Here is a 16251-nt window from a genome sequence, read left to right on the forward strand (position 1 = left end):
TAAACAACAAATTATAATAATGTAAAATAATAAAACAGCATAGAATAATAGTTTATATAATATGGTAAAACAATATAGTATAATAGTGTATATGATATAGTAAAACAGCATAGTATAACAATGTGTACATATAGTAAAACAGCAAAGTATAACAGTGTATATAATATGATAAAACCACATATTATCCATATTATAGCAAAACAGTAGAGGATATTAGCGTATATAATATAGTAAACCAACAAATTATATTAGTATGAAATAGTAAAACAACAAAGTATATTAGTGTATATAATATAGTAAAATAAAGTATAATCGTGTAAAATAGTAAAACAGCATAGTAAAATAGTGAAAAAATCTAGGAAAACCAAATAGTGTGATCGTGTAAAATAATAAAACAACATAGTATGATTGTGTATATAATATTGGTACACAACAAAAAATAATAGTGTATATAATATAGTAAAGCAGCAAAGTTTATTAGTGTATATAATATATTAAAACAACATAGTATAACATTGTATATAATATAGGTAAAAAACAAAGTATAATAGTGTAAAATAGTAAAACAACAAAGTATAGTAGTGTATATAATATAGTGAAACAATATAGCCTAATAGTGTATATAATATAGTAAAACAATAGATTATATTAGTGTATATAATATAGTAAAACAATAGAGTATATTAATGTATACAATATAGTCAAACAATCGAGTTTAATGGTGTATGTAATATAGTAAAACAACATAGTATAATAGTGTATATAATTTAGTGAAGCAGCAAAGTATATTAGTGTATATAATTTATTAAAACAACATAGTGTAATATTGTATATCATATAGGTAAACAACAAAGTATAATAGTGTAAAATAGTAAAATAACATAGAATAAAAGTGTATATAATATAGTAAAACAATAGAGTATGTTAGTGTATATAATATAGTAAACCAACAAAGTATAAAAGTGTGAAATAGTAAAACCACAAAGTATATTAGTGTATATAATGTAGTAAAACAATATAGTGTAATATTGTATATAATATAGGTAAACAACAAAGTATAATAGTGTAAAGTAGTAAAATAACATTGAACAAAAGTGTATATAATATAGTAAAACAATATAGTTTAATAATGTATATAATATAGTAAAACAATAGAGTATGTTAGTTTATATAATATAATAAACCAACAAAGTATAATAGTGTGAAATAGTAAAACCACAAAGTATATTAGTGTATATAATGTAGTAAAACAACAAAGTATAATAGTGAAAAACAGCAAAACAACAAAGCATATTAGTGTATATAATATAGTAAATCAATAGAGTATATTAGTGTATATAATATATTAAAACAATAGAGTACAATAGTGTATATAATGCAGTAAAACAATAGGGTATATTGGTGTATATAATATAATAAAACAACAAAGTAAAATAGTGTATATAATATAGTTATACAATAGAGTATATTAGTGTATATAATATAGTAAAACCATAGAGTATATTAGTGTATGTAATATAGCAAAACAATTGGGTATATTAGTGTGTATAATATTGTAAAACAATAGAATATATTAGTGTATATAATATATTAAAACAATAGAGTACAATAGTGTATATAATGCAGTAAAACAATAGGGTATATTAGTGTATATAATATAGTAAAACAACAAAGTATAATAGTGAAAAACAGCAAAACAACAAAGTATATTAGTGTATATAATATAGTAAATCAATAGAGTATATTAGTGTATATAATATATTAAAACAATAGAGTACAATAGTGTATATAATGCAGTAAAACAATAGGGTATATTAGGGTATATAATATTGTAAAACAACAAAGTAAAATAGTGTATATAAAATAGTTATACAATAGAGTATATTAGTGTATATAATATAGTAAAACCATAGAGTATATTAGTGTATGTAATATAGCAAAACAATAGGGTATATTAGTGTGTATAATATTGTAAAACAATAGAGTATATCAGTGTATATAATATAACAAAACAATAGGATATATAAGTGTGTATAATATAGTAAAACAATAAAGTATAGTAGTGTATATAATACAGTAAAACAATAGAGTATAATAGTCAGAGGTGGGTAGAGTAGCCAGAAATTGTACTCAAGTAAGAGTACTGTTACTTTAGAGATTTATTACTCAAGTAAAAGTAAGTAGTAGTCACCCAAATATTTACTTGAGTAAAAGTAAAAAGTATGTTGGGAAAAAAACTACTCAAGTACTGAGTAACTGATGAGTAACCTGTTTGTTTAATGATTACGGCAACAAATAATGCACAAAAACATAAAAATAGCAAGGAGCAAATTCACAGCCAGGAATATCTCTTAAGCAACTAAAACAATATTATATATTAAATAATAATACATAAAAATAAAATAAAAATTAAGGCAAATTGAGCCACAATAACTTAACAGCACCATAGGCTCAGTAGGCATTGATTGATTGATTGATTGATTGATTGATTGATTGAAACTTGTATTAGTAGATTGCACAGTACAGTACATATTCCGTACAATTGACCACTAAATGGTAAAACTCCAATAAGATTTTCAACGTTTATCAATTACTTAATAAATGACCAAGTCGAGGTGATCTACCTCATATATACATACACACACATATCATATACATACATACCTTTATATATACAGTATATAATTTATATTTATTTATTTTGCCGTTTTTATTGACATGTTAAAGGTGTTTTAATGAATATACATGCATCTTTAACATATAGATTCCTATCTTTAATGAAGACAAGAATATAAGTTGGTGTATTACCTGATTCTGATGACTTGCATTGATTGGAATCAGACAGTATAGTGCTGATAACGTCCCGGTTTTCAAATGGAGGAGAAAAAAAGTTGCTCCTTCCTGTCTAATACATCATGAAAGTCGTTGGTTTTTGGCATCTTATTTGTCCAGCTTCCATATTCGTTTTTATACACTTTACAAGAAATACATTGGCGGCAAACTCCGTAGCTTGCTAGCTTGTTTGCTCTGGCTTCCGGAGACTCTTATTTTGTTAGCGCAGGCGCGATAGAGCGGCGCTTTTATTGTGAAGACAGGAACTGTGCGATCAGTCTTTAGGCTTAGGGTTGGAAGTACGGTTGAAATAAAAAGTGTCTTTTTTCCTTTACACTTTTGATTGATTCATTGATAGATTGAAACTTTTATTCGTACAGTACAGTACATATTCCGTAACACCCCAATAAGTTCTTCAACATGTCGGGTTCTACGTGTGACGGTCACGTGACCACCTGGCTCTGTTTGATTGGTCCAACGTCACCAGTGACTGCATGTGATTGGTGAAACGCGGGCATGCGTAGTTCCTACTTTGAATGCGTGTCTGACAAAATCAAAACAAACAAAAACGTGCATTGACAGATCGATTAAAAAAAAAAAGTAGCGAGTGGCGACCTGATTGCAGATAAATGGAGCGGAGTAAAAGTAGCGTTTCTTCTCTATAAATATACTCAAGTATAAGTAAAAGTATGTTGCATAAAAACTACTCTTAGAAGTACAATTTATCCCAAAAGCTACTCAAGTAGATGTAACGGAGTAAATGTAGCGCGTTACTACCCACCTCTGATAATAGTGTATACAATATAGTTAAATAATATAGTAAAACAATAAAGTATATAAGTGTATATTGTCATGATGGCTGTTCTCCTGCCTTTTTTTTTGTTCCTCTTGTGTCTGCAAGTCTCTCCCTGGTCGTCAGTTGCAGGTGTGCCCACCTGCACCTAATCAACGACCTGACTTAAACCCTGGATCTCCACCCAGCCAGTGCCGGTTGGTCCGTTGCCTGTGATGCTGAACAGACTTTTGACCCCGTCTTCCTGGAGCTGACTTTTGTTACTCAAACTATTTTCTCCAGTGATTTTTTTTACTGATCCGCAATTGGAGTCCTTTTTTGAATCCTTAACAGTATGTAATATAGTAAAACAATAGAGTATAATAGTGTATATAATCCATCCATCCATCCATTTCCTACCGCTTATTCCCTTTCGGGGTCGCGGGGGGCGCTGACGCCTATCTCAGCTACAATCGGGCGGAAGGCGGGGTACACCCTGGACAAGTCGCCACCTCATCGCAGGGCCAACACAGATTGACAGACAACATTCACACACTAGGGCCAATTTAGTGTTGCCAATCAACCTATCCCCAGGTGCATGTCTTTGGAAGTGGGAGGAAGCCGGAGTGAACCCACGCAGTCACAGGGAGAACATGCAAACTCCACACAGAAAGATCCCGAGCCTGGATTTGAACCCAGGACTGCAGGACCTTCGTATTGTGAGGCAGACACACCCTTCAGCGGCGTCCCACAAACTGTCTACTTTCGGTGTTTAAAAAAGGAACGCCCACAAGTTAGTGAAAAATATTTATTTCTAATCGACAAAGATGATTCAGCCTTAAATACTGAAGAAGGAGCAACATGTTCATGCAAAAATCACTTCCTACAGAGTAGGAAGGGGATCCATACGGCCCCATTGGTCACCCTTTACCTGAAACGTGAAACGTGACAAAATGGGGGAGGCACTATCCACTTTAGAGTGTTGACCATCTCAAAATGTTCAGTTGCTATGTGGCCCTTTCCATTGTTTTCCGCAGACTGCATTGCCAAATAATCCCACAGTCCCACATTCTTCTCAGGGGATCTACCTAGGACTGGGGCCGTGTGAATCCCTTCCCTACTCTGCGTAAATAAAATATACAAACAGACTTAAAAAGACAGAGTGTGTCATGAATCTTCTTCAAGACAAACAACAGGTGCAAAGTGTTCAGAGTTCAGAGCACACCTGTGCCATTACTACGGCCCAGGTCTTCAAAGATGAGTTCCATGGATGACCTTCGGGTCGTCCTCCTCGGTCAGCGCCGGGTTATCGAACATCTCCAGGCTCTTGCCCTCTCCGAGCTTTTTGTCTTTCTGGCAGCACTCGCAACACCGGCAGAAGCAGCAGCAGTAGTGGCCGCAGAAACCCATGGCGGAGGTCACCATAGAGTCCCAGGGCGCCAGGGAGCGCAGGGGCCGCGGCAGGAACCTCCAGTCGCGCAGGAACCGGGGCAGGAAGCGCGGGCAGCGAGACTGCATGATGTTTACGATCACCACGAAGACGACGAGCACAATGATGGGGGTCCCGATGCCCACTAAGACCTGCCAGCCGGCCATCGACAGGCCGAAGATGCTCAGAGGCAAGACCAGGAAGCACAGGACCAGGTAGAGGACAGCAAACCAGCGGTAGTCGGCTGTGCGGTTCCCCAACCCTCTGGCAAGCCTGATGGGCAAGCGTGTGAAGGGGATGGGATACCACAGGAGGATGCCCATGATGTTGAAGAAGAAATGGCAGAGGGCAATCTACCAAGAGAGACCACTATTAGAACCTGGAACAGCAAATAAAACGCACAACTCTCTCTGGCGCCGTACCTGGAGCGAGTTGGAGAGGGTTTCTCCAGGGCTGGCCATCGCCGCCAAGATGGCCGTGGTGGTCGTACCGATATTTGAGCCCAGAGTTAGAGGATAGGCCCTCTCGAGGCTAATGACGCCGATACCTTCAAGACAAGCAAAAGGTTTCAAATGAAATCCACACAGGTTGTCTTGACTTTGCTGCTCTGTTCATGATCCTGCACAAACTGACAACCGTTACTGGAATGAATCAGGAAATGATAGTTGATAGTGGTTCAGAAGTCTTTCAGCTTCTCCCACCACCTGAGCCTAAGGCACGGATGGTTCGGCTTAGTGTTCGTGACACAACACTTTCATTGACCCAGGATTGGAAATAGGACTGTAGGGATGGTTGTGTGTGGGTGCCAGGAACAAGAACCAACCGTCCAGCGTGTACCACTGCACCATCAGGGAGAATTGGATAGCAGAGTAAACCAACAAACTAGTTTGTAGTCTTTCTACAAGATGAGAGGACCAACCAACATTCTTTGAAGAGGGTTGTCCGGCTTATTCTTCGTGACACAACAGTTTCATTGACCCAAGATTGGAATCAGGACTGTAGGGATGGTTGTGTGTGGGTGCCAGGAACAATAACCAACCGTCCAGCGTGTACCACTGCACCATCAGGGTGAATTGGATAGCAGAGTAAACCAACAAACTAGTTTGTAGTCTTTCTACAAGATGAGAGGACCAACCAACATTCTTTAAAGAGGATTGTTCGGCTTATTGTTCTTGACACAACACTTTCATTGACCCAGGATTGGAAATAGGACTGTAGGGATGGTTGTGTGTGGGTGCCAAGAACAAGAACCAACCGTCCAGCGTGTACCACTGCACTATCAGGGTGAATTGGATAGCAGAGTAAACCAACAAACTAGTTTGTAGTCTTTCTACAAGATGAGAGGACCAACCAACATTCTTTGAAGAGGATTGTTCGGCTTATTGTTCGTGACACAACACTCTCATTGACCCAAGATTGGAATCAGGACTGTAGGGATGGTTGTGTGTGGGTGCCAGGAACAAGAACCAACCGTCCAGCATGTACCACTGCACCATCAGGGAGAATTGGATAGCAGAGTAAACCAACAAACTAGTTTGTAGTCTTTCTACAAGATGAGAGGACCAACCAACATTCTTTGAAGAGGATTGTTCGGCTTATTGTTCGTGACACAACACTTTCATTGACCCAGGATTGGAATCAGGACTGTAGGGATGGTTGTGTGTGGGTGCCAGGAACAGGAACCAACCATCGAGCGTGTACCACTGCACCACCAGGGAGAATGGGATAGCAACGTAAACCAAAAAACTAGTTTGTCGTCTTTTTACAAGATGAGAGGACCAACCAACATTCTTTAAAGAGGATTGTTCGGCTTAGTGATCGTGACACAACACTTTCATTGACCCAGGATTGGAACCAGGACTGTAGGGATGGTTGTGTGTGGGTGCCAGGAAAAGAAACCAACCATCCAGCGTGCACCACTGCACCACCAAGGAGAATTGGATAGCAAAGTAAATCAACAAACTAGTTTGTGGGCTTTCTACAAGATGAGAGGACCAACCAACATTCTTTAAAGAGGATTGTTCGGCTTATTGTTCTTGACACAACACTTTCATTGACCCAGGATTGGAAATAGGACTGTAAGGATGGTTGTGTGTTGGTGCCAAGAACAAGAACCAACCGTCCAGCGTGTACCACTGCACCATCAGGGAGAATTGGATAGCAGAGTAAACCAACAAACTAGTTTGTAGTCTTTCTACAAGATGAGATGACCAACCAACATTCTTTGAAGAGGATTGTTCGGCTTATTCTTCGTGACACAACACTTTCATTGACCCAGGATTGGAACCAGGACTGTAGGGATGGTTGTGTGTGGGTGCCAAGAACAAGAACCAACCGTCCAGCGTGTACCACTGCACCATCAGGGAGAATTGGATAGCAGAGTAAACCAACAAACTAGTTTGTAGTCTTTCTACAAGATGAGAGGACCAACCAACATTCTTTGAAGAGGATTGTTCGGCTTATTGTTCGTGAAACAACACTTTCATTGACCCAAGATTGGAATCAGGACTGTAGGGATGGTTGTGTGTGGGTGCCAGGAACAGGAACCAACCATCCAGCGTGTACCACTGCACCACCAGGGAGATTGGGATAGCAAAGTAAACCAAAAAAATAGTTTGTGGTCTTTTTACAAGATGAGAGGACCAACCAACATTCTTTAAAGAGGATTGTTCGGCTTAGTGATCGTGACACAACACTTTCATTGACCCAGGATTGGAACCAATACTGTAGGGATGGTTGTGTGTGGGTGCCAGGAAAAGAAACCAACCGTCCAGCGTGTACCACTGCACCACCAGGGAGAATTGGATAGCAAAGTCAATCAACAAACTAGTTTGTGGTCTTTCTACAAGATGAGAGGACCAATCAACAATCTTTGAAGTGATGCAGGTGGTAGCTAGAAGGTCTACCTTTTGGTTGGTCTGATCTGGACTTTTCCAAACCGTTTCTAACCACACGTTCTCACACGGGGATTTGTAAGTGCTGCTAACCCGTTTTCAAACTAGCCATCTTGGTCTTCTTGTGTTTCTTCTTCTGTCATATTCCATATTTTAATGTACATTACTAGATTCTTCAGTCTTCAAAATACAGGTTTTTTTTTGGAAAGGTTGACCCTCAGTGGACCTAAAGTACTTGAAGGCCATTTGATCTTTTTATAACTACTAAGGATGAGTCTTCCCTTATGCAAACGTGTTTCTGTAACGTCAAAGACAATCCGAAGCGTTTGCTAGCATCTTGTCCTGGTATCTGAAGCTGGTATGTAAACTGTTCTGTCCAAGGTACCTTAGGGACTTCAGAACCCCCTGATTCTTACTGGAAGGAGACATTTGGAAGAGGTTCAGGCTCACCAACAAGAGGCGTTATGGCTGAGGTGAAGACCGAGCTGCTCTGCACGATGAAGGTCATGCCGGCTCCCACCAGGATGGCGATGTAACCGGTCACCCAGGAGAAGGGGAAGGGGAAGTCTGCGGAGAAATATGTCAAGAGGTTTGTTTCTCAGCTTCGTCCATCACAGAAGTCAGGACTCGGAGGATCTGAAGGTGAGGTGGAAGCTTCAAAGTTGCTTTGCCTGCGCAGCTCATCAAGGATCATCACCACAGCAGATGTGCTGACTATCAAGCAGGCGACCATGAGTGTTCATACTTGTAGAGTACACTTATAGACTATACTCACAGTCCGTACTTGCAGTTCATACTTATGATCCATACTCACAGTTAATACTTACAGAGTACACTTGTAGTCCATAGTCAGAGATCATACTCACAATCCATACTCAAAATCCATACTCACAGTCCATACTCAAAGTCCATACTTACAGTCCATACTCACAGTTCATAGTCACAGTCCATACCCACAGTTCATACTTATAATCTATACACACAGGTCATACTTACAGAGTACACATATAGTCCATACACACAGTCCATACATACTGTTCATACGTCATAATCCATACTAACAGTTCATACTTACAGAGTACACTTATAGTCCATACTCACAGTTCGTACTCACAGTCCATACTCACAGATCATACTTATAATCCATACTCACAGTTAATATTTAGAGAGTACACTTATAGTCCATACTTATTGTCCATACTCACAGTCCATACTCACTGTCCATACTCACAGATCCTACTCCCAGTCCATACTTAGAGTCCATACACACGTTTAGTACTCACTGTTCATATGTATAGTCCATACTCACAGTTCATACTTATAGACCATACTCACAGTGCATATGTGCAGTCCATACTCACAGTCCATACTTTGAGTCCATACTCACAGTTCATAGTTACAGTCCATACCCACAGTTCATACTTATAATCCACACTCACACTTCATACTTACAGAGTACATATAAAGTCCATACTCACAGTCCATACTTACAGTTCATACTTCATAATCCATACTCACAGTTCATACTTGCAGAGTACACTTATAGTCCATACTCATAGTTCGTACTCACAGACCATACTCACAGTCCATACTCACAGTCCATACCCACAGTTCATACCCACATTCCATAATCACAATTCATACTTATAATCCATACTCACAGTTCATACTTAGAGAGTACACTTTTAGTCCATACTTATAGTCCATACTCACAGTCCATACTTACAGTCCATACTCAGAGTTCATACTCACAATCTATACACAGTCCATACTCACAGTCCATACTCACAATCCATACTCACTGTCCATAATCACAGTCCATACTCACAGATTTGACTCCCCAGTCCATACTTCTAGATCATACTTAGAGTCCATACTCACAGTTCATACTCACTGTTCATACGTATAGTACATACTCACAGTTAATACTTATAGTTCATACTCACAGTGCACACATGCAGTTCATACTCACAGTCCATACTCACAGTTCATACTCACAGTCCATATTTACAGTCCTTACTCACAGTTCATAGTCACTGTCCATACTCACAGTTCATAGTCACTGTCCATACCCACAGTTCATACTTATAATCCATACTCACAGTTCATACTTACAGAGTACACATAGAGTCCATACTCACAGTCCATACTTACAGTTCATTCTTCATAATCCATACTCATAGTTCATACTTACAGAGTACACTTATAGTCCATACTCACAGTTTGTACTCACAGTCCATACTCACAGTTCATACTTATTATCCATACTCACAGTTCATACTTACAGAGTACACATATAGTCCATACTTATAGTCCCTACTCACAGTCCATACTTGCAGTCCATAGTCACTGCCCATACTCACTGTCCATACTCACAGTCCATACTCACATTTCATACTCATAGTCCATACTCACAATCCATACTCACTGTCCATACTCACTGTCCATACTCACAGATCCTACTCCCAGTCCATACTTATAGATCATACTTAGAGTCCATACTCAGTTCGTACTCACTGTTCATATATATAGTCCATACTCACAGTTCATACTCTCAGTTCATACTCACAGTCCATACTTACAGTCCATACTCACAGTTCATACTTGTAGTCCATACTCACAGTTCATATTAACTGTCCATACTCACAGTTCACTCACAGATCCTACTCCAAGTACATACTCATAGATCATACTTAGAGTCCATACTCACGGTTCATACTCACAGTCCATACTCACAGTTCATACTTGTAGTCCATATTCACAGTCCATACTCTCAGTTCATACTGACAGTCCATACTTACAGTCCATACTCACAGTTCATACTTGTAGTCCATACTCACAGTGCATATGTGCAGTCCATACTCACAGTTCATACTCACAGATCCTATACCAAGTCCATACTCATAGATCATACTTAGAGTCCATACTCACGGTTCATACTCACAGTCCATACTCACAGTCCATACTCACAGTTCATACTTACAGTTCATACATAGTCAATACTCACAGTTCATATTTATAGTTCATACTCACAGTTAATACTCACAGTTCATACTTAGTCCATACTTATAGTCCATAATCACAGTCCATACACACATTTCATACTTATAGTTCATACTCAGTCATTACTTACAGATCCTACTCCCAGTCCATACTCATTGATCATACTTAGAGTCCATACTCACAGTTCATACTCACTGTTCATTTGTATAGTCCAGTGGTTCTCGAACCTTTTTTTAGTGATGTACCCCCTGTGAACATTTGTTTAATTCAAGTACCCCCTAATCAGTGCAAAGCATTTTTGGTTGAAAAAAAAAGATAAAGAAGTAAAATACAGCACTATGTCATCAGTTTCCGATTTATTAAATGGTATAACATTGCAAAATATTGCTAATTTATAGTGGTCTTTCATGAACTATTTGGAAAAAAAGATATAAAAATAACTAAAAACTTGTTGAAAAACAAACAAATGATTCCATTATAAATAAATATTTCTACACATACAGTGGGGCAAAAAAGTATTCAGTCAGCCAGCGATTGTGCAAGTTCTCCCACTTCAAATGATGACAGAGGTCTGTAATTTTCATCAACTGTGAGAGACAGAATGTGAAAAAAAGTCCAGGAATTCACATTGTATGAATTTTAAATAATTTATATGTAAATTATGGTGGAAAATAAGTATTTGGTCAACCATTCAAAGCTCTCACTGATGGAAGGAGGTTTTGGCTCCAAATCTCACGATACATGGCCCCATTCATTCTTTCCTTAACACGGATCAATCGTCCTGTCCCCTTAGCAGAAAAAACAGCCCCAAAGCATGATGTTTCCACCCCCATGCTTCACAGTAGGTATGGTGTTCTTGGGATGCAACTCAGTATTCTTCTTCCTCCAAACACAACGAGTTGAGTTGATACCAAAAAGTTCTATTTTGGTTTCTTCTGACCACATGACATTCTCCCAATCCTCTGCTGTATCATCCATGTATCCATTTTGGTATAAACTCAACTCCAAAATAATTAATCTGCTCCAGGGGAACTTTTGAGGAAGAACTATTGTTGCACTACAAACTTTTGTGTGGTGTTGCTTCCTTATTTGTCATTATTCAAAGCTGACTTCAACATGTATATATTTATTTATATATTTTTTTATACACTCCGGCCCCCGGGCAGATTTTTTTTCTCTCAATGTGGCCCCCGAGCCAAAATAATTAATCTGCTCCGGGGAACTTTTGAGGAAGAACTATTGTTGCACTACAAACTTTTGTGTGGTGTTGCTTCTTTATTTGTCATTATTTAAAGCTGATTTTAACATGTATATATTTGTATAAATTTCTTATACACACCGGCCCCCAGGCACATTTTGTTGTCTCTCAATGTGGCCCCCGAGCCAAAATAATTAATCTGCTCCAAGGGAACTTTTGAGGAGGAACTATTGTTGCACTACAAACTTTTGTGTGGTGTTGCTTCTTTATTTGTCATTATTCAAAGCTGACTTTAACATGTATATATTTATTTATATATTCTTTATACACTCCGGCCCCCGGGCACATTTTTTTCTCTCAAAGTGGCCCCTGAGTCAGAATAATGACCCAGGTTTGCTCCAAGGGAACTTTTGAGGAGGAAGTATTGTTGCACTACAAACTCTTGTGTGGTGTTGCTTCCTTATTTGTCATTATTCAAAGCTGATTTTAACATGTATATATTTTTTATAAGTTTCTTATACACACCGGCCCCCGGGCACATTTTTTTTCTCTCAATGTGGCCTCCGAGCCAGAATAATGAATCTGCTCCAGAGGAACTTTTGAGGAAGAACTATTGTTGCACTACAAACTTTTGTGTGGTGTTGCTTCCTTATTTGTAATTATTTAAAGCTGATTTTAACATGTATATATTTTTAATACATTTCTTATACACACCGGCCCCCAGGCACCTTTTTTTTCTCTCAACGTGGCCCCCGAGCCAAAATAATTAATCTGCTCCAAGGGAACTTTTGAGGAGGAACTATTGTTGCACTATAAAATTTTGTGTGGTGTTGCTTCTTTATTTGTCATTATTTAAAGCTGATTTTAACATGTATATATTTTTTATAAATTTCTTATACACACCGGCCCCCAGGCACATTTTGTTTCTCTCATGTGGCCCCCGAGCCAAAATAATTAATCTGGTCCAGGGGAACCTTTGAGGAAGAACTATTGTTGCACTACAAACTTTTTTGTGGTGTTGCTTCTTTATTTGTCATTATTTAAAGCTGATTTTAACATGTATATATTTTTTATACATTTTTTATACACTCCGGCCCCCAGGCACATTTTTTTCTCTCAATGTGGCCCCCGAGCCAAAATAAATAATCTGCTCCAGAGGAACTTTTGAGGAAGAACTATTGTTGCACTGCAAACTTTTGTGTGGTGTTGCTTCCTTATTTGTCATTATTCAAAGCTGACTTTAACATGTATATATTTATTTATATATTTTTTATACACTCCGGCCCCCAGGCACATTTTTTTTCTCTCAAAGTGGCCCCTGAGTCAGAATAATGACCCAGGTTTGCTCCAAGGGAACTTTTGAGGAGGAACTATTGTTGCACTGCAAACTTTTGTGTGGTGTTGCTTCCTTATTTGTCAGTATTTAAAGCTGATTTTAACATGTATATATTTTTTATAAATTTCTTATACACACCGGCCCCCAGGCACATTTTGTTTCTCTCAATGTGGCCCCCGAGCCAAAATAATTAATCTGCTCCAGAGGAACTTTTGAGGAAGAACTATTGTTGCACTACAAACTTTTGTGTGGTGTTGCTTCCTTATTTGTCATTATTCAAAGCTGACTTTAACATGTATATATTTATTTATATATTTTTTATACACTCCGGCCCCAGGCACATTTTTTTTCTCTCAATGTGGCCCCCGAGCCAAAATAATTAATCTGCTCCAGGGGAACTTTTGAGGAAGAACTATTGTTGCACTACAAACTTTTGTGTGGTGTTGCTTCCTTATTTGTCATTATTTAAAGCTGATTTTAACATGTATATATTTTTAATAAATTTCTTATACACACCGGCCCCCAGGCACATTTTTTTTCTCTCAATGTGGCCCCCGAGCCAAAATAATTAATCTGCTCCAGAGGAACTTTTGAGGAAGAACTATTGTTGCACTACAAACTTTTGTGTGGTGTTGCTTCCTTATTGGTCATTATTCAAAGCTGATTTAACATGTATATATTTTTTATAAGTTTCTTATTCACACCGGTCCCCGGGCACATTTTTTTCTCTCAACGTGGCCCCCGAGTCAAAATAAATGATCTGCTCCAAGGGAACTTTTGAGGAAGAACTATTGTTGCACTACAAACTTTTGTGTGGTGTTGCTTCCTTATTTGTCATTATTCAAAGCTGACTTTAACATGTATATATTTATTTATATATTTTTTATACACTCCGGCCCCCAGGCACATTTTTTTTCTCTCAAAGTGGCCCCTGAGTCAGAATAATGCTCCAAGGGAACTTTTGAGGAGGAACTATTGTTGCACTAAAAACTTTTGTGTGGTGTTGCTTCCTTATTTGTCATTATTTAAAGCTGACTTTAACATGTATATATTTATTTATATATTCTTTATACACTTCGGCCCCCAGGCACATTTTTTTCTCTCAAAGTGGCCCCTGAGTCAGAATAATGCTCCAAGGGAACTTTTGAGGAGGAAGTATTGTTGCACTACAAACTTTTGTGTGGTGTTGCTTCCTTATTTGTCATTATTTAAAGCTGACTTTAACATGTATATATTTATTTATATATTTTTTATACACTCCGGCCCCCAGGCACATTTTTTTCTCTCAATGTGGCCCCCGAGCCAAAATAATTAATCTGCTCCAGGGGAACTTTTGAGGAAGAACTATTGTTGCACTACAAACTTTTGTGTGGTGTTGCTTCCTTATTTGTCATTATTCAAAGCTGACTTTAACATGTATATATTTATTTATACACTCCGGCCCCCAGGCACATTTTTTTTTCTCTCAAAGTGGCCCCTGAGTCAGAATAATGCTCCAAGGGAACTTTTGAGGAGGAAGTATTGTTGCACTACAAACTTTTGTGTGGTGTTGCTTCCTTATTTGTCTTTCAACGCTGATTTTAACCGGCCTAAACAAATCAAACGTCGCCAGGAAAGGTTTTTGCGAACTTTCTTTTGGCCTGAATCAATATAAAGTCCATTTTTGGAGGGGCTCTCTCACCTGTGTTGAGCACCTTCTTGATGACCAGCGCCACCTGGCCTTTGAGCATGGAGTTGAGCAGCTTGACGATGAGGATGAGGCAGGTGCAGAGGACGAAGAGGGACAGACCCAGAAGGATGAGGCCCACCGCCAAGTCGGGCAGGTTGGCGTTGACAAAGATGTGTGCGCCTGTCAGGAGAAGCAACCATTAACTCGGGGGGGGGGGGGGGGGGGGGCGTGAATACTGGCATTGAGTGGCTCCCAGGAATCTGCTGAGTCAACTACTCAAAGGTTCCCATTGTCCCGGCCTCGGCGGGTCTCCTCTCATGTTTCCTACAAGGCCCCTCGGCTCCCTCTCCAGGGGGCTTTCATCCAGAGCTAACCTTACATTTCTCCTGGTAGTCAGTCCAGGTGGTGTTCTTCTCTGTCCAGGTTTGGTTGTTCACCTCCCAACAGACGGCACCGGCGGGGCAGTTCTCCACCGTTTCGTTCCAGAAAGTCTTGATTAGGAAAAACAGGGAAAGGGTCAAATGATTGTGGTCCAAAGCCTGGTTCTGCTTTAGGAGATACCAAATATTTGGACTGGAGGGCTACATTAAGAGTAAAAAATGTGATGTATACACATTTAGCTATACAAATATTCTGTACAGTACGTGTCTTTGGTGTCGCTTTTTTTTTCCAGGAACACTAAAAATTCATAATGTCCGATAGAATTCTGCAAAACCCCGAAAGCAGTGAAGTTGTCACGTTGTGTAATTTGTAAATAAAAAGAGAAGACAATGATTTGCAAATCCTTTTCAACTTATTTTCAATTGAATATACTGCAAAGACAACATATTTAACGTTCACACTGATAATAATTCAATGGCAGCAACACATTGCCGAAAAGTTGAAATAAGCAGGGGCGTCCATGATAACGTTGCTTGGATGACAACATATGTTGCTCCAAAACCTGTACGTACCTTTCACAGATGTGTAAGTTACCCATGCCTTGGCCACTAATACACCCCCATAGCATCGCACATGCTGGCTTTTACACTTTGCACCTGGTTCTTTTCCTCTTTGTTCCAGAGGAAACAACGCCCACAGTTTTCCTCTTTGTTCCGGAGGAAACAACGCCCACAGTT

General features: G+C 38.7%; 1 protein-coding gene across 1 annotated transcript in view; it reads right to left on the reverse strand.

Moving 5' to 3' along the window:
- Positions 1 to 4398: 4398 nt before the first annotated feature.
- The window catches only part of slc34a2b (solute carrier family 34 member 2b), a 43511-nt gene continuing 31658 nt past the window's right edge, over positions 4399 to 16251 (reverse strand). Inside the window, exons 9-13 of the mRNA XM_061888271.1 lie at positions 15513 to 15624; positions 15146 to 15313; positions 8378 to 8494; positions 5456 to 5580; positions 4399 to 5386 (exon numbers count right to left, since the gene is read on the reverse strand). Coding sequence (XP_061744255.1) covers positions 4856 to 5386; positions 5456 to 5580; positions 8378 to 8494; positions 15146 to 15313; positions 15513 to 15624 — 1053 coding nt within the window. The 3' untranslated portion in view covers positions 4399 to 4855. The remainder of the gene's footprint in view (positions 5387 to 5455; positions 5581 to 8377; positions 8495 to 15145; positions 15314 to 15512; positions 15625 to 16251) is intronic.

The sequence above is a fragment of the Nerophis ophidion genome, linkage group LG26 (genome assembly GCF_033978795.1).
Source record: "Nerophis ophidion isolate RoL-2023_Sa linkage group LG26, RoL_Noph_v1.0, whole genome shotgun sequence".
NCBI classification, from domain to species: Eukaryota; Metazoa; Chordata; class Actinopteri; order Syngnathiformes; family Syngnathidae; genus Nerophis; species Nerophis ophidion.